The sequence below is a fragment of the Lissotriton helveticus genome, chromosome 12, assembly GCF_964261635.1.
Source record: "Lissotriton helveticus chromosome 12, aLisHel1.1, whole genome shotgun sequence".
Lineage (NCBI taxonomy): Eukaryota > Metazoa > Chordata > Amphibia > Caudata > Salamandridae > Lissotriton > Lissotriton helveticus.
This window is the reverse complement of record NC_136073.1, coordinates 3257985-3278828: the sequence shown is the minus strand read 5'-3', so window position 1 is coordinate 3278828 and position 20844 is coordinate 3257985. Positions and strand designations below refer to the sequence as shown.

Below are 20844 nucleotides of genomic sequence, written 5' to 3'. Positions count from 1 at the left end.
TCTTCAAAGCGGACCTCAAATCTCTTTTATTCCAAAGACACTTTCAGAACTAATTCCCTCCTTCTCAGACCCCGGCAGGAAGTTCTTTAGTCTTTGTAAATTTGTCACATATGTTTATAGTTTTGCTTATACATCCTGTGCTTGCTGTGTTTGAAATTGTGTTCCTTTTGCCTGCGTTGTGTTGATTCTATGACCTGCTATTGTTCGGCAGGAAGTTCTTTAGTCATTGTAAAATGTGTCATATTTATTCTTACTTTTGCTTGTACAGTCTGTTTTTGCTATTTGTGTTTGCTCTATTCCTGCAACCGTCTCTCATGTAACGTCACGGGCTCTATTGTACAGCGCTCTGACACCTTCGGGTAACGTCAGCGCTTTATAAAAATGCATTAAATAAAATTAAAAATAAATTAAAATAAATAAATAAATAAAAAGCATCCGGGCCCCTCTCCGGGTTTGCGTAGCAGATGGTGCAGCCAATCAGCGCTCTGGACTCCTTCGCTTCCGGGTCGCTGGCGGCAGAGCAGCCACGGGGAAGCTTCTGACGGCGCTCGGCGCCGCACCGGAAGTGCTTCAGAGGAGCTTCAAGGAGACCGGAAGCAGATCCGCAGGACGCCCGCACCGATGATGGCGACGCTGCCCGGTGAGGGGGGGAGGGTCGAGGGGGCCCGGGGGGGAGGGTCGAGGGGGCCCGGGGGGGAGGGTCGAGGGGGGGCCCGGGGGGGAGGGTCGAGGGGGGGCCCGGGGGGGAGGGTCGAGGGGGGGCCCGGGGGGGAGGGTCGAGGGGGGGCCCGGGGGGGAGGGTCGAGGGGGGGCCCGGGGGGGAGGGTCGAGGGGGGGCCCGGGGGAGAGAGGGGGGAGGGGGCTGAGAGTCTGGACGGAGGGGGGACAAGGGCAGGCGGCAAGGGTTACAAAACAAACAAGCATTGGCAGCGCCACGGGCTCTGGCTTCAAAGGAGCGACGTCACAGGAATAGAAAGCATCGCAAGCAGACAGCGAGGGGCTGGAGAGGGATTGACGTGGAAGACCCCGAAGGAGGCCACAGGGTGCACATGTTGCTCCATTTGTTCCACTGCAGGCAGGTTTGGATGGCCCAAGGACAATAATAGATAATGTTCTTATCCTTATAGGACTTGTAGTCATGCAGTTTAAAATGTATGTATGTATGTATGTATAAATGTATAGGCATTTATATAGCGCACTACTTACCCGTAGGGTCCCAAGGCGCTTCGACCGCTGCGAAACCCTTCCTGGCTTCCCTGAGAGATGGTCCCTTAATGGGTATCTCCAGGGTGAGACCAGGCATCCCCGGCAGTCTGGTGGGGCCGTTAGTGAAGATGAGGCAAGCTAATGCCCAGAGTTGCCGAGTGTGAACGCTGATCAGAGTGGGCACCGAGGCGAGAGAATTATCGAGTCCGCTGACCCTGGTCCAGAAACCTGCCGCGCCGGGAATCGAACCCTGGTCCCGGGCCGTCCTCTGCTCTCGGGTCTGCCGCCTCTAACCAGTGAGCCACACTACTACACTAAAAAAGAAAAACAGAATTAAAAGTGCCCGTAAACAAACTATAGAATCAGCACCGAGTGAGCCTCGGTGTGTGCCTGCGAGGTACAGGGGTGAGGAAGAGAGATGCAGGCTCATCCATTACTTTATTTGAGTTTATCCAACGTGGAGGGTCTGTTTAAAAAAATATATATAACAAGGCATTAAAATGGCACCTAAGTGTTATATGTCAAACAACATTGGTGCAAAATAATGCTTTAATCCTATAACCCCTCACCCTTTCTCTTGCTGTCATGAAGCAGAGAGGAAGGTTCATGAGCCTGAGAAACAGCCGAGGGTCTCCTGCAATACTGATTCGCCCTCTTTACATCCTGCTATGAGGCACGAATGACTTAGTGCAACCAGGAGCCTGCAGAAGATTTACTTCTGCTGTTATTTAAATACTGATAGCCAGTGGAAATGTGAGCTTCTCCTAGTTCACACTCACTCACCTGTCCCTCTTTCCAAAACCAGGATATGCATTTATATTATGAAATAATGTTGGGACACAACATAGAAAAGCAGCACTTTCCAGGCAAATCTGGGACCTGTGATCACCCTAATGAAATGATGCACAGGGGTATGATAGGGGAGTTTAGTGGCACTGGTGATAGATGCTGCCAAGGTCGTCACCATGTATGCTGAAATTGGCAAAAAATTGTAGTGATGTAAGGGCCGTGATACGCCGGCCTAGCTCCGGAAGTCTGTGGCTGAAATCTGTTAATTCCTGAACTCAATGTACACGGTGACTGCCTTTGTGAGAATTACCACTCCGGAGGCATACTTTATCCTCCATTGTGATTTAGGGAGTAATCTATTGTTACATTGATCAAGGCACCATAGTTTTCTGGGAGCTTCCAGTGATAAACAGTACCCCTGTTGCATAATCATCTGACCACTGGAAATTGGGTTGGCAGCGCTCATAGGCTACCTTAGTGCATCAAAGGATTCACCATATCTATCACAGTGGAGTGGCACAGATATTTTAACTTGGCTTTCTACCTTGAACTGAGCACAACTCAGACATAGGAACTTACAGCATCTACCAGCCATGAAAAAGTCTTGTAGACGAAACACGTGCTGGCTGCCTTTGATGATGTGTTGTATATAATACAAGGACTTGGAGAAGAATAACAAGATGGAATACAAATAAAAAAAACTTTGATCACCTTTAATGCTGACATATTGTCTAAGAGAACTGTAGGGACTTATACATGTGCTTCAGTATCATTTGTTTCCCGAACCAAACTCGTCACAGCCACCTCCTTGAGAATCTTCTGAAGCAGAGAGACATTGGAACTTAAAAGAGATGTTTGAAGGTTTTCTTTCCCCTTTTATGGCTTCTGTGGCCCCACGCTACACATCTGCCATGAAGGCCTTGAGCAGAAAGGGTGTTGGATCCCTGGCCTTGAGCAGAGAAGGCATTGGATCCCTGAAGTATGGCCTGTTGCAGTGGGGCAAAGCCCTTGTAGTAGTCAGGGATCACATTGCTTGACCTTCAGTGTGACGCTGCTGCCTAATTTGGGAGGTGCCATTAATAGTTGGCTGTCTGTAGAGTAAAAGATCAAATATAAACCTTAACATGGATTTGTCCCCAGTAACTTAAAATACAGACCACTTCCAAATGACCCAGACTGAACCCAAGGGCCCAGTATCAAATGTCTTCTGACAAGGGCCCAGTATCCGATGTCTTCTGACAAGGGCCCAGTATCCGCTGTCTTCTGACAAGGGCCCAGTATCCGCTGTCTTCTGACAAGGGCCCAGTATCCGCTGTCTTCTGACAAGGGCCCAGTATCCGCTGTCTTCTGACAAGGGCCCAGTATCCGATGTCTTCTGACAAGGGCCCAGTATCCGATGTTTCTGACACGGGCCCAGTATCCGATGTCTTCTGACAAGGGCCCAGTATCCAATGTCTTCTAACAAGGGCCCAGTATCAGATGTCTTCTGTCAAGGGCCCAGTATCAGATGTCTTCTGTCAAGGGCCCAGTATCCGATGTCTTCTGTCAAGGGCCCAGTATCCAATGTCTTCTGACAAGGTCCCAGTATCCGCTGTCTTCTGACAAGGTCCCAGTATCCGATGTCTTCTGACAAGGTCCCAGTATCCGATGTCTTCTGACAAGGGCCGAGTATCCGATGTCTTCTGACAAGGGCCCAGTATCCGCTGTCTTCTGACAAGGGCCTAGTATCAGATGTCTTCTGACAAGGGCCCAGTATCCGATGTCTTCTGACAAGGTTCCAGTATCCGATGTCTTCTGACAAGGGCCTAGTATCAGATGTCTTCTGACAAGGGCCCAGTATCCGATGTCTTCTGATAAGGGCCCAGTATCCGATGTCTTCTGATAAGGGCCCAGTATCCGATGTCTTCTGACAAGGGCCCAGTATCCGATGTCTTCTGACAAGGGCCCAGTATCAGATGTCTTCTGACAAGGGCCTAGTATCAGATGTCTTCTGACAAGGGCCCAGTATCAGATGTCTTCTGACAAGGGCCCAGTATCAGATGTCTTCTGACAAGGGCCCAGTATCAGATGTCTTCTGACAAGGGCCCAGTATCAGATGTCTTCTGACCAGGGCCCAGTATCAGATGTCTTCTGACCAGGGCCCAGTATCAGATGTCTTCTGACCAGGGCCCAGTATCCGATGTCTTCTGACAAGGGCCCAGTATCCGATGTCTTCTGACAAGGGCCCAGTATCAGATGTCTTCTGACAAGGGCCTAGTATCAGATGTCTTCTGACAAGGGCCTAGTATCAGATGTCTTCTGACAAGGGCCCAGTATCAGATGTCTTCTGACAAGGGCCCAGTATCAGATGTCTTCTGACAAGGGCCCAGTATCCGCTGTCTTCTGACAAGGGCCCAGTATCCGCTGTCTTCTGACAAGGGCCCAGTATCCGCTGTCTTCTGACAAGGGCCCAGTATCCACTGTCTTCTGACAAGGGCCCAGTATCCGATGTCTTCTGATAAGGGCCCAGTATCCGATGTCTTCTGACAAGGTCCCAGTATCCGATGTCTTCTGACAAGGCCCCAGTATCGCTGTCTTCTGACAAGGGTCCAGTATCGCTGTCTTCTGACAAGGGCCTAGTATCAGATGTCTTCTGACAAGGGCCCAGTATCCGATGTCTTCTGACAAGGGCCCAGTATCCGATGTCTTCTGACAAGGGCCCAGTAGCGCTGTCTTCTGATAAGGGCCCAGTATCCGATGTCTTCTGACAAGGTCCCAGTATCCGATGTCTTCTGACAAGGGCCTAGTATCAGATGTCTTCTGACAAGGGCCCAGTATCAGATGTCTTCCGACAAGGGCCCAGTATCCAATGTCTTCTGACAAGGGCCTAGTATCAGATGTCTTCTGACAAGGGCCTAGTATCAGATGTCTTCTGACACCACCAATGATTCACGGACCGAAGCTGGTGGTCGGATCATTCTATGACATCTAAGAACCCTGTGGACCACTTTACCAGACCAACACGTGTTTTAAGAGGAGCAAGGTCCCAGTATCCGATGTCTTCTGACAAGGGCCGAGTATCCGATGTCTTCTGACAAGGGCCCAGTATCGCTGTCTTCTGACAAGGGCCTAGTATCAGATGTCTTCTGACAAGGGCCCAGTATCCGATGTCTTCTGACAAGGGCCCAGTATCCGATGTCTTCTGACAAGGGCCTAGTATCAGATGTCTTCTGATAAGGGCCCAGTATCAGATGTCTTCCGACAAGGGCCCAGTATCAGATGTCTTCCGACAAGGGCCCAGTATCCAATGTCTTCTGACAAGGGCCTAGTATCAGATGTCTTCTGACAAGGGCCTAGTATCAGATGTCTTCTGACACCACCAATGATTCACGGACCGAAGCTGGTGGTCGGATCATTCTATGACATCTAAGAACCCTGTGGACCACCTTACCAGACCAACACGTGTTTTAAGAGGAGCACCTGGCCTTCAGAAAGCCCTAGAAAGACCTGTCTTTTCTAGTCTGGAAATACGGTCTCGTCTCTATGCGCGTGAAGCTCATGGGTTCATAGCTCTCTTTAAATGATGATTTTGTCGATGGTGTTTCGAGGAGGGGGTGGTGTTCAGGGATGTCGTTTAAAGGTGCATGGTCATTGTACCCTCTGATGTACTATGGGGACAGGGAAGTGTGGTTTGAGTAGACGAGTGAGGGGTGTATTTGGCCCAGTGGTACATGCTGTCTTTTAACCACCTTATTTCTTTTCAGTGTCTCGCCTGGCCCGGTTGCACACTCTGACCTTCAGGTAGGAATCTGCCTCTGAATCCCAGTTGTAATTGAGGGGGTGGGGGGCACAAAGCTGGTAGTGTGCACATTTGTACTGAAGCAATGTAGGAAGGTGTTTGCATCCAATCCTGGGCTTCATGAGAGTGGAGCCAGGTGTTTGTGTGACTCCACCTCTGCTCTTTGTCTGTGCAGGCATTGAGGCCTTTGTGCAGACCAGCACATCTCTCCTGTAGTCATGACCTCAGTAAAGACAAATAACCTGCAGACTTAGTGCACAAAAATGTTTGGTACAGATCTCCCACTGGGACGCAGTGGTCAAATGCATTAAATATCCTGGTGGTCAGTACCAAAGCCCAACCCTCCCGCCAATCTTTTAGGCCCTTTGCTGTCATCTGTATTTACACATGCCCACCCCTTCTGCCATATTCCATGAATCTGCACTTCCTTCAGTCTCCTCACATCTTCTCTCTACCATCTGTTTTAGGCCGGGGTCCTTTGCTCTGCTACAAAATGTGCTTTGTCGTCCGACTGCCTCAGTGGAACATGGTACCAGGTAATTCCTTTCACTGTCTCATGCCGGTCAGTTGTGCCTGTGGTGGTATGTGGTTGGGAGTGCAATTGTCTAGGCTAGAGAGTGGCTGGAGGGATGTTGGTGAGAGGCCTGGGACGGTGTTGACAGGAACGTCTTTATGATCAGGAAGATGGACAGACTGCGGGTGGATTGGTTGACTGATGTTGGGTCATATGAAAGTTGTGGGTCAGTTACTAATGTGGTTCTAATATTAAATGGAGTGGATCCTTGCTGCCCACTGCTGTACATCCATTGGGATTCTTATTTCACACAACACTCTCTGGGAGCAAGTGGGAGTTGTTGTGCTATTCTGCACACTCCAATATTAAAAGCATTCATTGCTGCATGTGCCTCTGTCTGGGGCGAATCTGGCATTAAAGCTGTTTCTTTCTGAGTGTAACACACTTTCACACTCTCTTTTTTCCTTCATGTTAGGCATCAGAGTTCAGCTGTAGCCCCCGCCCAGAAATCAGCAGGGTCTCTGGCACCAAAGTCAGCCCTGCCCAGCAGCAGAGGAGAGTACATTGTTACCAAATTGGATGACCTGGTGAACTGGGCACGCAGGGTGAGTACTGGCGCCAGGCAGATCGTGCCGGGTACTAGGATGGTTGGTACTAGGTGCACACGATGAGCGCAGAGGAGACTAATAACAGCTACCCGAGATGAGTCCTGAGAGACCAAGAGGACTTGGTTGGTACAGGCAGAGCCTTGGGATAATGTGGGAGCGATTGGGTGCAGTATTAGTGCTGGAGGTGGGTTGAAGAGTTTTTACTTGCGTACTGAGGGCAGAATGTAGGGTCCCAGGACTCATTGAAACAGGGTGTAGTTGTGGAGCTGCGAATTCAGGGGCAGGAAGTTTAGCTGAGGACTGGTTTACTCAGGGTAGGAGTGAGGGGATTCTAAAAATCCAGGTGAAGTGATTGGAATCTGGGCTTGGAGAGTCTAGCCTGAGGCCTCACGCAGATGCAATTGGCTCAGTGCCTTGATATTTTGTTTATGGCGAGAAGGAGGTGCTGTGCCAGTCGCCTCACAGGGCTCCACAATGGATTGTTTTACATGCCCTTTACTTTTGCATTGTTTACCTCTATTCTTCCCCTTCTTTACACCCTCTCGTACTGCTGAAGATCATGTTATTGTTTCTTCTTGTGTACTTCCTCATCAATACCCACTATTTTTGCCCTTTCCCTGTTTTTTCTCTCTGTCCCCTTTTCCTCACTATGCCGCCTATCCCTGCTGTCCCCCTGGCTCCCTATAATCCTTGCGCCTATATCGTTTATCACTCATACCCACCATACCTCTGTATCCCACTTTTATTGTTCGTGTCACTTTCCCTGCAGAGCTCTCTCTGGCCCATGACGTTTGGCTTGGCATGCTGTGCTGTGGAGATGATGCACATGGCTGCCCCACGTTACGACATGGATCGCTTTGGTGTGGTTTTTCGCGCCAGTCCACGCCAAGCTGATGTTATGATCGTGGCTGGAACTTTAACAAACAAGATGGCACCTGCTCTTCGAAAGGTGAGCTCTTTACTTGTCATTGACTCCCCCGCCACCTCCAACATGGATCACGGATGTATGCACTTCGACCTTGTAAGAACTGGGACCACCAGTTCTCCGAGGGGTAGCATGGCTCGAGCAGGAAGGCAGCCAGAGGCTTGCGTGTAAAGCAGCTACTTAACACACACATCCAATAAAACACACAGTGGCGCAATAATGGAGACCACACCAGATGTTATGTTTGAAAAATCAAGATCTTTTATATAGGCTTTCAATTAGAGCAATGCATTGGTAATTTCATAAGCATTTCAGATAAGCATTTCATAAAGACATTTCATGAATCACGTGCAGTTTGCATTTCCTGTGAAGGGGTAAGTATTTCAGATAAACATATCAGTAAGACTTCTCATTAAAATAACAGCCAGCTCATTTATGCAGTGAAACATTAACTAACCCCACCTGTCGCATCAGACTCTTTGACAGGCAAAGGGGTAATGGTATGAACCTGGAGGATCCTACAAGAAGCGACAATTATAATGCATCTAAGTAACACATCAAACCTCTTATGGATGCTTTTCCTAGAAAGGAATAAAACATATCAGCAAGTACTCATCAGTCTAACAAAGAACTTCAAAGAACACAGCCTTTAGTCATCCGTGACAAGCCTTTCCTCTTGTGAATACAGGTCGGCTGCGACCCAGGTCAGATCATCAGAATGTTATGGGAGTCCACCTCTGCAAGAAAATTCGGTACAGTGCAGTGACTCTCCCTCTCATTAACAGGCTTGTAAATACAGTACACGATGAACCTTTCAGGCTTGTAAATATGATACACAAGGAATAATTCAGGTTTGTAAATATGGTGCACGATGAGTAATTCAGGCTTGTAAATAGGCAGGCAAAACGATAAAATGAGGCACATTCAAAAAGGGGGCCAACAAGACCCAGTCACAGTTAACCCCGGGGGAGGGGCGACCTCGGGGCTCACTCGGCCTACCACCCTCCTCCCCAGGGGGTTACCTCTCTTGTTCGGCCCTCCGGGGCCCTTGCGGAGACGCTGGTTCTGGCAGATGGGAGGGGTGTTCGTCCCTCCCAGGGCCTCCCTCGGCCCGGCACGGGGTAGGGGCGGCCTCGGGGCACCCGCGCCGGGGCCGTGGCAAGGCCTATATGCGGGGCTGAAGGGAGGGGGCACTCAGGCTCCACGGCCCCCTCCGCGTTATTGAAGGGCCTTCTCAGGGCCCACCGGCAAGGCTCCGGGCCAGGGCCGCTGCAGATTGTGGCCGGGGCGGCTCCAGCCAACCGCGTGGCCTGCCTCGAGGGCGCGTCTGCCTGGACCTATGGCAGCGCGGCGCCCGGGGGCGGGGCGGAGGAGCTCCCCGGTCACGTGATCGGGGACAGCTTAGCTTCGGGCCTATCGCGGCCCAGCACGATGAAGAACGGCGGCCCTCTCCTCACATACGGGGGCCGCCGAGGGGGGTAATTGACGCTGGTGCGGGTCGCCACACACCGACCGGGCAGCCTCACCTCAGGGGCGTCGTTGGGGCGGCGCGAATGCCGCGATGGTCGCCGGACCTCGTCAGGCGCCTCAGATGGCTTCACACAGCTCCGGGCTGCGGCGGTGAGTGGGGATCTGAATAGCGCCTCGTGGAGACGGTGTCGGGCACCGCAGCGCTACTCGTGAGGGGGGGTAAATCAGTCAGCTCAGGAGAGCGCTTGGGGGCAACTGCAGCAGAAGGAGTTCTGAGGTGAAAAGCGCCTCAGAGTCACAGCGCTTGGCAGGAGGGCAGATTACAGCGCTCTGCAAGTTAGTCAGCCAGGACTGCAGGCAGGATGGGGACAAATTATAACGCTTGCCACACAGTTCAGTCAAGGGGAGACAGGTGGGCCCAGCTGGAGGCAGGGGATGCGCAGGGCAGCTCAGTACAATACCTGGTCCCAGGAAATAGGTTTCTTGGCGCTTGGATGGTTCTGCGCCCTTAGTTGCTTGTTTCTTGAGGTTGAAGAGGGGGGGGTGATGAGTTGAGGGCTTGAAGAATTTCTCCTCAGTCACTGCAGATGGGCCCTGGGGTTCCCTACCACTGGGCCAGATCAGGGGGCTAGCTTTTGGACACCTCACCCAGCTTAAGAGGCAGCACCTAGATCCTGTCACTCCCAGTAGCATAGGTTCCTCACTAGGCCCTCCCGCCTAAAACTCCTGTGTGGGTTCCCCAGGTCAGTGATGCCCCAACTGACTAGAAAAAGTTCCCTCCCTTGCTTATATATGCCCAGGTCAGGTGACCACTCTCTAAGGCGGGAAAAGTCAGGTCCGCCTTTCTTCTGGAAGGTTCCAGGAGCTTCCCCACTCTAACTATGGACAGGGGCTGGGTGGCTGGTGTTGCAACATTGTATGGGGACCCAGCCTGCTCCTGGCAACTAGGGTGCTACACTAAAAAGACCACGCTGCAGTAGCAGGGGCCAGTGGCAGCCATGTTGAAAGTAGAGAGCACCTGCACCCTAACACAGATTAGCTATGAAAAGGTGCCCGAAGACCTACGGGCCAACAAAAAGTAGGTGGGAAAAATTAGGCAAGGGCAAAAAAATCACAGGGAAAGACCACCCTAGGGCTGACAGGTCTAACACACCTCCACTCTGGTTCAGATTTCTCCTCGGTGACTGTAGGCCCTCTCACACCAACCCCCTCAGCATCACTACTGCATGATGATTTCTCCCCCACTGGATAATTACTGGTGGCTGGAGGATGTTTTGCAGCCCTCTTTCTTCCCTCTGGCTTATTGCTGGGTAGAGTTTCTTCTTCCACCAGTCTTTCGCCTGCTCAGTACTCCAGCCGCCTGCTCCCGTAAAGCCAGGTGGGGCTTGTGACCCGGGGCACATGCATTATTCTGCTGCATATGGCAACAAGTGACTCTGCTCATGCTTGGTGTGTTGGTTGCAGTGCTCGTGTACAGGAGCACATCTACATCATGCTCCCATCCCTCTCTTTCTCCTGTGCCGTCCTGAGATCACTCCCTTTCATGCCACATACTCACTGTGGTTTTCCACTCACCCACAGCACAGCTCTCCATTGCGTTGCACTGCGCTCCATTGCGTTGCACTGCGCTCCATTGGTTTAAAGCTAGGTTTGTACTATACAAATCCCATACACGAAGTGGAAGTAGTTGGTTGTGTCCCGGTGCATGTTGGGTGAGTTAAGTTGGTGTTTGTGTCCTGAGCGCTCATACTTTGTCTGGTGCCCAAGGTTGCACTGGCTTCAGTGGTCCTCCTCTTGCTGCTTATGTTGATGAAACTGTGACCCGTTATGCGGGAGCTGGAGTGGGAGAGAGATGCCTTGTTGCTGTGAGCTGACTTGCTGTTGCCTCATTGCAGGTTTATGACCAGATGCCGGAACCTCGCTATGTCGTGTCCATGGGCAGGTAAGATCTCTGTTGATTGAATGCTTGGGACGAGGAGGTCCTGCCAGGAAGGGATCGTAGCCTTAGGGAGATGTGCCACATGATTGTCAATTGTGTGACACGATGTTCTAATTCTGGTGAACTCCGTCTTGTACCCATGTCAATGAGTCGGTGCTAAGGCCACCTCTTCCCTTCCCCCAAAATCACAATAGGAAGTGGTAGATCTTGTAAGCTCCTTCTGACAGTAACCAAAGGATGCAGGTGTGGAATTGTATTGTTTCTGTGCAGCTAAAAAGGACTCTCTCTATCTCTCCATTGTCTTGGTTGACCAGTTACTTTGAAGGAATCAGCAGTGGGTCCTGGCTGCTTGAAAAACGTGTTTTAGATGCTATTTTATGATTAAACAGATCCACAAGACTGTTGACTCTGTTCTTCTGAATTTGGGAAAGCTTTTCTTGAAGGTACAGCACATCCCTGTATTCCCTTCCTTGTCCAGTGTTGGATCCTGAGCAGGCTGTCCCTTGCTGGAGAGTCGGTTGCTGAAGACTCCAGTCCCCTTATTTTTTTACATTAGGCAATGTGTCGGTTACGCAGGACGTGGCCCCTGATTCGTTGTCTGAGCTACAGTTAAGCACAGAGTGCACTGGGAAAGGGTTGGGCACTGAAACCTCCAGCCTTTACTTTAAAGCTGAGAAAGTATTGCCGAACATAATAAAATATTGGGTGCAGATGCCATCTGGCTTTAGCTGCGTCTCTGGGAAGTGTTGAGAACACATCATGTTGGTCCATAACTGCTCCTCTGGGTTGCGGAGAAGTCCATAGACCACCTGCCTTTTGGCTTGTAGCATTGGGTGCAGGCAACACCATGTCTTTGCTCTACGTCTGGGAGAGTTTTCAGTGCTTTCGTCTCCAGTTTCTTACTTCGTGTCTCTTCCTTCCTCAGCTGTGCCAACGGTGGAGGTTATTACCACTACTCCTACTCCGTGGTCCGGGGATGTGACCGCATCGTGCCCGTCGACATCTACGTACCAGGTGTGATATATGGATTTGAAGGCAGTAATTTGCATGAAGCTGCTTGTATTTGAGGAATGGGTTATAAACCAGGAGCACTCACTAACTGCACACACTGGTATCTACCCCCAGGTTGTCCACCCACGGCCGAAGCTCTCCTGTATGGAATCCTCCAGCTTCAGAAGAAGATCAAGCGGGAGAAGAAATTAAGAATCTGGTACCGGAAATAGCCTCGCTTGGATGTTTCTGATCTCTGACAATTATTTATCGAAGGAAGTTGCTTAAGTTCGCTCCTGAAGTCTCTGACTGCACATTTCTGCCTCTTTCGTGCAGTGGTTTGTGGACTGCATTTTTTGTAGCACTCTGGCCAGCAGCGACTGCAGTGTCGTGGGGAGGGGAGACTGCAGTGCTTTAGGGAGTAGAAGCTGCTGTGCTACAGGGAGTAGAGGTTGCTGTGTTCTGGCTTCTTGCTTTGGTGGCTCATAGTCTGTCCAAGGTATTGCCACTCCAAAAATGTTGTATTGCAGTGATTCCTCTACACGAATAAAGTGTTCCTCAAGTTTGCGCCTGGTCTCCGTTCAGATAAATTCGGGTTGAGTCTTGGTGTGTGATGTTGTTTGCAACACTATCATGCCATGGTTTTATGTGTTGAAAGGACATGTTCTTCTGCCATCTTCCTTCAAGAGGGAAGCTTCTATAATATTGCCTCAGACTTTGATAAACATTTAGTTCTCCCAGGAGATTTCAGACACAGCCCCTTGCTTTTCTTGCTTGCATATGACAGGATTGCCTAAGAGTGCGCAAAGGGGCACGAACCAAATTATCCCGCTATTTCATTGCTGTTGCTCAGCATTTAAAATGCCAGTTCTGAAAGATAAGGGAAATGATGAGATTTTTTGTTTTAGATTAACAATTGGTATTAATTTGAGGAAAAAGAAAACAAACAACACAAGTACAACATGGAGATTCATCCTGCCAAAAAGACGTCGGCACAAGAGAAAGGCAGTCCTTGCAAGGTAATGCTCATAGGCAGTCCGTTTGCGCACAATGTTCCTGGATCTGTGACTTGTGAATGGTAGAGAAGAATAAGACGGTTCAGGGAGTTAAATGTTTATTCTCGACTTCCATAAGCTGATAGTCACAAGCTGAGTCTAGGCAAGCCCATCGCAGCCATCCATCCTACTGGGGCCGGCAATATTAGAACCAGCGAAATTAGTTACTTTATGTGCTATTATTACAGTATGTGGATGTGGCAAAATTGCGGAAGAAAAGACCATGTAATAACAAATGAATAGACGTGTAAAGATTGGAGTATGTGGTACAGGGGGAACGACTGAAGGTGGTGGAATAACATGTAAAACATTGTTGCTCGATGGAAGTGCTTCAGAGCCTTTTTTTGAGTGCATATTTGAACTTTGCGAGGAGCTTGGGGAGAAGAAACGTCCAGGAAGTTAGCCAGTGGTAACCGGGTTAGGCTGAAGGTAGATCCGGAGGGTTCCTTGTGAGTGAGGCCTGTTCCTTGGCTAGTGGGCGCAGCGAGCATGTGCGAGGGGTTCTTTGTATTTCACATACTTGTTATTGTTTGTAACTATAATCCTACCATGGTTGCGTAGGATGTGCTTCAGGCAGCCTCCTAGGCAGAGGCTTTGTGGGTGTTTTTAGTTCTAGATTTAAGAGCGATGAACTACTTGTCCTTGGAGTCACCAACAAGTTATGGTCCCCTGTGAATGTAAAGACATTTGAGGTTGTAGATAGTACTGGTTGTGTAAGTTAAAGCTAGTTTATAGAGCATGGAAAAGAATGAATGGTGAGTTTAAACAGTAGGCTTACAGTAAATGCCTTTCTTGAACCGGTCACTCACTGGATGTAATTGTATACTTTGTTTAACTTCTCTCCTGATGTAATGGACAAGCAGTGCAGTAAATTTGGTATCATTGCATTTATTTACCTATTGGCCGATTCCGCTGTGGTATAAAAAGATATGGGTAAGTGCCTGGGCGGCAGTTGAGTCAGTGTGACCCAAGGAGGGGAGTTCATATTGTTTGGGGATAGGATCCCCTGGAGTCTGTCCACTTTGGATCAGGGATTTTAAATAAGAGCGTGACCCCGTCCCCGAGGTATTTGAACAAGCAAATCTTTAGCGTCTTTTAAAATAAGTGTTGGAATGGAACAGAGAGCACTTTGAAGGAAAATAAACACAATTATATTTTTCATGGCAACAGGTTTGCGTACTCCTTGCACTCAACGCTGCTAAACATCAGGGCAGGGAGGGTGTTTTTTGGCACAAGAGGGTTTGTGTCTGATTTGGGAATAAGGGTGAACTTGCCTCCTAAGAAGTTTCTCCATGAACTCTTATGCAACACAAGGCGAGTCTGCAGTGTGGGCAGCTATGAAGTAATCGCGAAGTCTAGTAGATCAGTGTAGGATTCTATGGGAAAGCAAGATCTTTTCTGGGGATCTTTGGGCAAGCTGTGCTTACTGGGCAGAGTCCATGGTTGGCATTCTAGCTTACTACTTCTGTCTCAGAACCTGGAGTCCCTAAGCAATATAACTGGATTATCGATTAACTGCATTTGAGCACTTGCATCTGCAGAAATGGCAAGCTCAAGATTTAATCCTGGTGGCGGTAAAAGTCTGAGACTCAACTACAGCGTGACATGATGCAGGACTCGCAGTAATCTCTGTGTCTGGCCATAGTAATGCATTCTCAGCACAAAACGTAACACATTTTAAACGTATGGAGTGGCCGATTATTTACACATAAGAAATAGGGACCTTAAAATTAGGATAATATGACAAAGGGAAGCCCGTCCTCTGGCCAAGGCATTACCCCAGCTTGTGGACTCCACTGTAAGAAGTGCAAGGAGTACCAGAAGGGACTCGCGAGCAAGGCGGCATAGCTTTTCCATCCGGCCAGGACCATTTTAACGCAGCAGTCCGTCAGCGCTGTGTCTTATTTCTGCTTCTAATATTGGGCTAGATTTTTTCGAGAAGTCTGTTTCCTGCATTTATCCACGGAAAGTGTTGCTGAAGTATTATTCCACTTGTTTGTTACCTCGAAGTTTAGAGCAGTGGAGCGCTTACTCTGTTAGAAAATTGGGATTCTGTCAATGTTTCTGGGCCTGTAGTTCAAGGGGCGCTTTCCTTGTTCTTACCCTGTGTGATGTTTGGATCTCTTGACTTTAAATTGAAGATGACATTCAGAAGTGTTCCAGATCTAGTCCAGCCCCTGCAGGCTTCTGCTGTAATGAAAAGAAGTGTGTGATCTGCTGTGTGGGTTCACCTTTATTTTCAAATCTGATTTCAATTTTACAGACTTTTGGGTGATTTCTGTGACTCCCTGTTTGTTTTCTGTAGTTTTGCTCTCCAAGCTTTGTGGTCACAATCCCCTTGAGGTTACCCGAAGAAGACCTTGTATTTCCTCCTTTGAGGCCTAGAACGTGCACGCTGCCGCTGCTACATCGCCTCAAGGAATCCATCTCAGAATCCTTCGTCTTTTAATACGAGTTGAAGCAGATTCCTTTGCTTTTATTTTCTATACATACCCTGCTGTCTGTCTCTTAAGTATGGCCACCACTCCCTCGTGCACTTATACTTCTGGTAGCAAATATCACTTTATTTTCGAACAACAGACATTGGACAAGAAATGGGGCAATGTCAAGGATTTTTCTCTCCTTGCATCCTGGAAAGCTGAATAGTTTGTGCATAAAGAAGTGGTGATTTTGGCCTTAAATATTCCAGTTTTTGTGGAAGGGATTTGGAAGGGATTTGCTTGTGTGGCCTCTCCCTTCACCATGCTTTAACATACAAATGTTTGTCGTCTGCACCTAGAAAGATGAGCAAGCAACATAGGTGGAATGGTACGAGCTCCAATGTTGCTTTTTTGGACACAGAACACCTCTGGCGCGGTCTGTTAAGATGCCTGTTATGTTATTTAAATTTATATCTAGGCGCAACAGCTAGCGAAAACGGTTTCCCGGCGGTACCAACAACAGAGTAGGGGAATGGAGCTTACTGATTAAAAAGCCAGGTTTTGAGGGATTTACGAAAGAGTGTGACGTTCATCTGAGTACGAAGAGACAGCGGAAGAGTGTTCCATAGAACAGGGCCCAAATAAGAACAAGCATTTACAATGCAATGGTTTCGCCTTTGGAAAAGTTAGAGCTATTGGCATTGTAAATGACAACATTTGTATTTATGTGTTGGTTTTGGAAACAGATAAATAAATGTCATTGTCATATACAATGGCAATAGCTTAATCTCTCGCAAATGTGAGACCTATTGCATTTGCACCCACACATACACACAGTCACACACACACACACACACAGAGCCAGCCGCGCGCACACACACACACACTCACAGAGCCAGCCACACACACACACACACACAGAGCCAGCCACCCACACACACAGAGCCAGCCGCGCACACACACAGAGCCAGCCGCGCACACACACAGAGCCAGCCGCACACACACACAGCCAGCCGCGCACACACACACAGCCAGCCGTGCGCACACACACAGCCAGCCGCGCGCACACACACAGCCGACCACGCACACACACACAGCCAGCCGCGCACACACACACAGCCAGCCACACACACACACACACACACACACAGCCAGCCGCACACACACACAACCAGCCGCACACACACACAACCAGCCGCACACACACACTCGGAGCTCCCTCGCTCCTCACAGTATTCAGCAGGAGGATCCGGGCAACAGCAGGCCCGCCGCACCCTCGTCCGCTGCCCGGACAGAATTTGTCCACCTACCCTGTCCCCGCAGAGCAGCACGAGCCGGGGCTCCCAGTTTCCAAGAGAGGGCTGGTACAGTGATGACGCCCACCAGTGTCCTGTGCTACGGGCGGCCGAGTGGTCAGTGCCGAGAGCTCCACACCTTAAGGAGGGGGGTCAGTACTCACAGAATTATGGCGCTATAACATGCCCCATTTTCACGGCGTCCTCAGTCCCAAGGCACAGCCCGGTAGTGTCCTGCCTGCAGTTGCCTCCGTGTGCCCCTGTTGCTTGCTTGTGCCTCTGTGTGCCCCTGTTGCCTGCTTGTGCCTCTGTGTGCCCCTGTTGCCTGCTTGTGCCTCTGTGTGCCCCTGTTGCCTGCTTGTGCCTCCGTGTGCCTGCTTGTGCCTCCGTTTTCGTGCCCCTGTTGCCTGCTTGTGCCTCCGTGTGCCCCTGTTGCCTGCTTGTGCCTCCGTTTTCGTGCCCTTGTCGCCTGCTTGTGCCTCCTTTTTCGTGCCCCTGTTGCCTGCTTGTGCCTCCGTTTTCGTGCCCCTGTCGCCTGCTTGTGCCTCCGTTTTCGTGACCCTGTTGCCTGCTTGTGCCTCCGTTTTCGTGACCCTGTTGCCTGCTTGTGCCTCCGTGTGCCCCTGTTGCCTGCTTGTGCTGTGTAAGTGTGTGTAGAGTGCTCTGTGTGGCTGTGTGTGGGGGGGGCTTTGTGTGGCTGTGTGTGTGGGGGGCTTTGTGTGGCTGTGTGTGTGGGGGGCTTTGTGTGGCTGTGTGTGGGGGGGCTTTGTGTGGCTGTGTGTGTGGGGGGCTGTGTGTGGCTGTGTGTGTGGGGGGCTGTGTGTGGCTGTGTGTGTGGGGGACTTTGTGTGGCTGTGTGTGGGGGGGCTTTGTGTGGCTGTGTGTGTGGGGGGCTGTGGGGGGCTGTGTGTGTGGGGGTCTGTGTGTGTGGGGGGCTCTGTGTGGCTGTGTGTGTGGAAGGGCATTGTGTGGGTGTTTTTGTCTGTCATTTGCGAGAGATAAAGCTAGTGGCATTGTAAATGACAATGCCATGTATTTATGTTAAAACAAAACATAAATAAAATAAAAATAATGTCAAGAGCAATGCCAATAGCTCTAACTTTAACAAAGGCAAAACCATTGCATTGTAAAGAGCAATTACTAGTGGCTGAGATTAATTCAAACATTGCATCTATCAGTTCTTTGTCTTTCCCAGTGAGACTTGGGGATGTTGCACTGACCAAGGATTGTGGGTTATTTAGTTCTTTAATGCTTGTTTTATGGACTGTGTACCACAGACCTGAGGCGTTTGTGCTGTGTAATTCCATAATGTAATGTTGGAAGCGCGGTGTGCAACAGAGAATGGCGGGTCAGTCCTATTCTTACCTTTGTAGTGTTCTGTGTGGACCATTTGGATTGTACACAACCTAATGGGATGAAAGAAGTGGTTGACTTTAGCTGCTTCCAGTGAAGGTCCTCAATTACCCTATACAATGGGCACTTCTGGTGGTGGTCCTGCAATTGTTTTGACCTAATTTGGCTCTGTTCTACAATTCTCCATAGTATTTGTTTATATTTGTTGAAACATAAGTTGGGCTCTAATTTGTTACGGAAAGTGCACGTATGTGAAAAGTATTTGTTTTATTTCACTTAAATCACCGCTGCAAATGTTTAGCTGGCAATGCGCCCAAAATGTGGTGTTTCACAGTTGCAACTGGAGGTCAATTTGTGTAGAGTCCTTCAACACTGCTGCAGTGTCTGCGTTGTTTACCATTTAAAGAGGTCACATGTTGGAATTTGGGATTGTGTACTGGCATGTGCACATAATGGACCATATCAGATGACTGTTGAGCATCAATGTCTCCATTTGTTTTGTACATTGTATGCTTTGGCGTACTCTGTAGGATCCATACTCGCAGAGCAAAAAAGTCTTGATAGGTTGTGACTAGAACTTTCTGGAGATTATATAATGTTGGATGATTTTTAGGAGATTTTGGTGGAAAATGCTTTTAGGTCTAAAGGTTTATGATTACTGGACATCGTTGTGATCTTAGCTGTGAATCTTCATTGGATTTGAAATGTGGAATTGGCATCTACAACTCTGAGAATTAAATTTTAATAGTAGAGTTTCTCTTCATTTTGTAATTTAACACATTCTGTATGGTACTAGGTGCCCATTTGATTGCATGTAGCATTTACACTGTGGTGTTTGTCTTGTTTGTTCATTGCCTGTCTATAGAAGCCCACGGTGTCCTTACTTGCTTACTGTGCTAGATGATTAGTGGAGGCCGGTGTTTCTTCTACTACTTTGCTTTCTTTCTCTTTTTCTTTCTTCCCTTTTCATTCTCCCTTGCTCTTTCTTTCTCTCTGAGGTCTGTGGTGTTCTCTGGGCCTTGGACACTTGTTCTCTTACTCTCGTGACAAATCAAATCGTAACTAGTCTCTCCTGTTGCATGTGAAATAGTCCATGCATTTAAGAAAAGTCGCTGGTGCCTCTCATTTAATTGGCAACAGTCTGAGTCACTGTTCACTCGTGAGAAATCATAACTTGTTCGTAGCAAACAGGCAACTGGGATCCATGCTTTTAAATGCGGCACACATCCTGGCTTTGTCAAATGTCCAAATATCAGTCTATAAAAGCAGGCCTGTTGGCATTGTCGAGGGCGGGAGGAGTCACCACATCACTATACATAAAGCAGATCATTGGCTTTGTCAAAAGGTCACCACATTCCTCAGTCCATCCAAGTAGCAATCATGCATGCCCACCACTCCCAAAAACCTCTTCCCATTACTAATCCACTTCACTTACCCTATCCGTTTTTTTAACACAAAATTAAAAGCATGAGACCCCCGAGAACACAAACTTAAAGCAACTAATCCTACAAGGAAAAGGAAGCGCCTATTACTAGTCCTCTATCTATTTACCTCCAGCTTTGAGTTCCAGAGTAGCATCCTTGTCTGTGGTAAGTGTGATATAAATACAATTTGCAGCCAGTTCTGTTTTATACCAGAATATCCAGACCTCAAGCATCCATCACAAAGTTTTAATTGTGTAAAACCTCGGCTGGGTCAAGCAGTGGCGATGTGCACAAATATCACAGTGGCCATCCAGTCACATCAGAAGAGCTCACCCAGCTGCATGCTGGTCACCCCTTGGGCAATTTATTACACAGAGGTAAACTCTGGTTTTGAATGCCCAGCTCAGTGTGCGTCATGATTCGGATGAGAACAGATTTCTGCTGCTGTAGTTGGCCATGCAGCACACTGATTTAGTGCATAATGATCATTTTCTGTGCAGTTACTAGCTGCACGAGATTGGATTATTTAGGATCCTTTTAGGAAGGTGTGATGCTTGACCTGATTTGGTAATGTTGGCTTATATTTGTCCATGCACACACAGATGGGATCGCAAAGGCATCAGAGAGACTTGATGAGTCCATGTCCTTTGTTTCTGTGTTTACACCAACATTCCAAGGATTCTATATGTACAGCCCCCCCCCCTCCTGTGGTACTTCCACTGCCCCTGACCGTTGTGCGTGATGTCTAGACTAGCCTTTGCATTGGGCCCTGCTCCCGTACAAAATAGTAAGACATAGGAACAAGTTATTCTAACGTTTAATGTGTGTAGCACTTTACAGAGCACATACAATCTTAAAAAACGATGTGAGAAAACGTCACCCCTTCCTGGAGGTAGGTGAATTTTTTGACGCAAATGCCTGTTTTCCCCTTTTCTTGTAGAAAGCGATTTGAGTGAAAAATCCCGGGTAGTTGCATGGGAACGGCTGTGTACCACCCGGGGTGCGCCCCCTTGAGGTAAAGCAGAACATAGCGCTACCTTCCAGTAAATACTAAAGCAACACTTTGCACTTTTGTGAC

General features: G+C 48.8%; 1 protein-coding gene across 1 annotated transcript; it reads left to right on the top strand.

Annotated features, from left to right (window-relative positions):
• Window positions 1-529: 529 nt before the first annotated feature.
• On the top strand, window positions 530-12786 carry NDUFS7 (NADH:ubiquinone oxidoreductase core subunit S7). Its single transcript, XM_078671303.1, has 8 exons — window positions 530-640; window positions 5739-5775; window positions 6241-6309; window positions 6763-6892; window positions 7665-7844; window positions 11186-11232; window positions 12155-12243; window positions 12355-12786. Exons 1-8 carry the CDS (start codon window positions 622-624, stop codon window positions 12450-12452), a joined length of 669 nt encoding a protein of 222 aa, XP_078527429.1. The 5' UTR covers window positions 530-621; the 3' UTR covers window positions 12453-12786.
• The last annotated feature ends 8058 nt before the right edge of the window (window positions 12787-20844 follow it).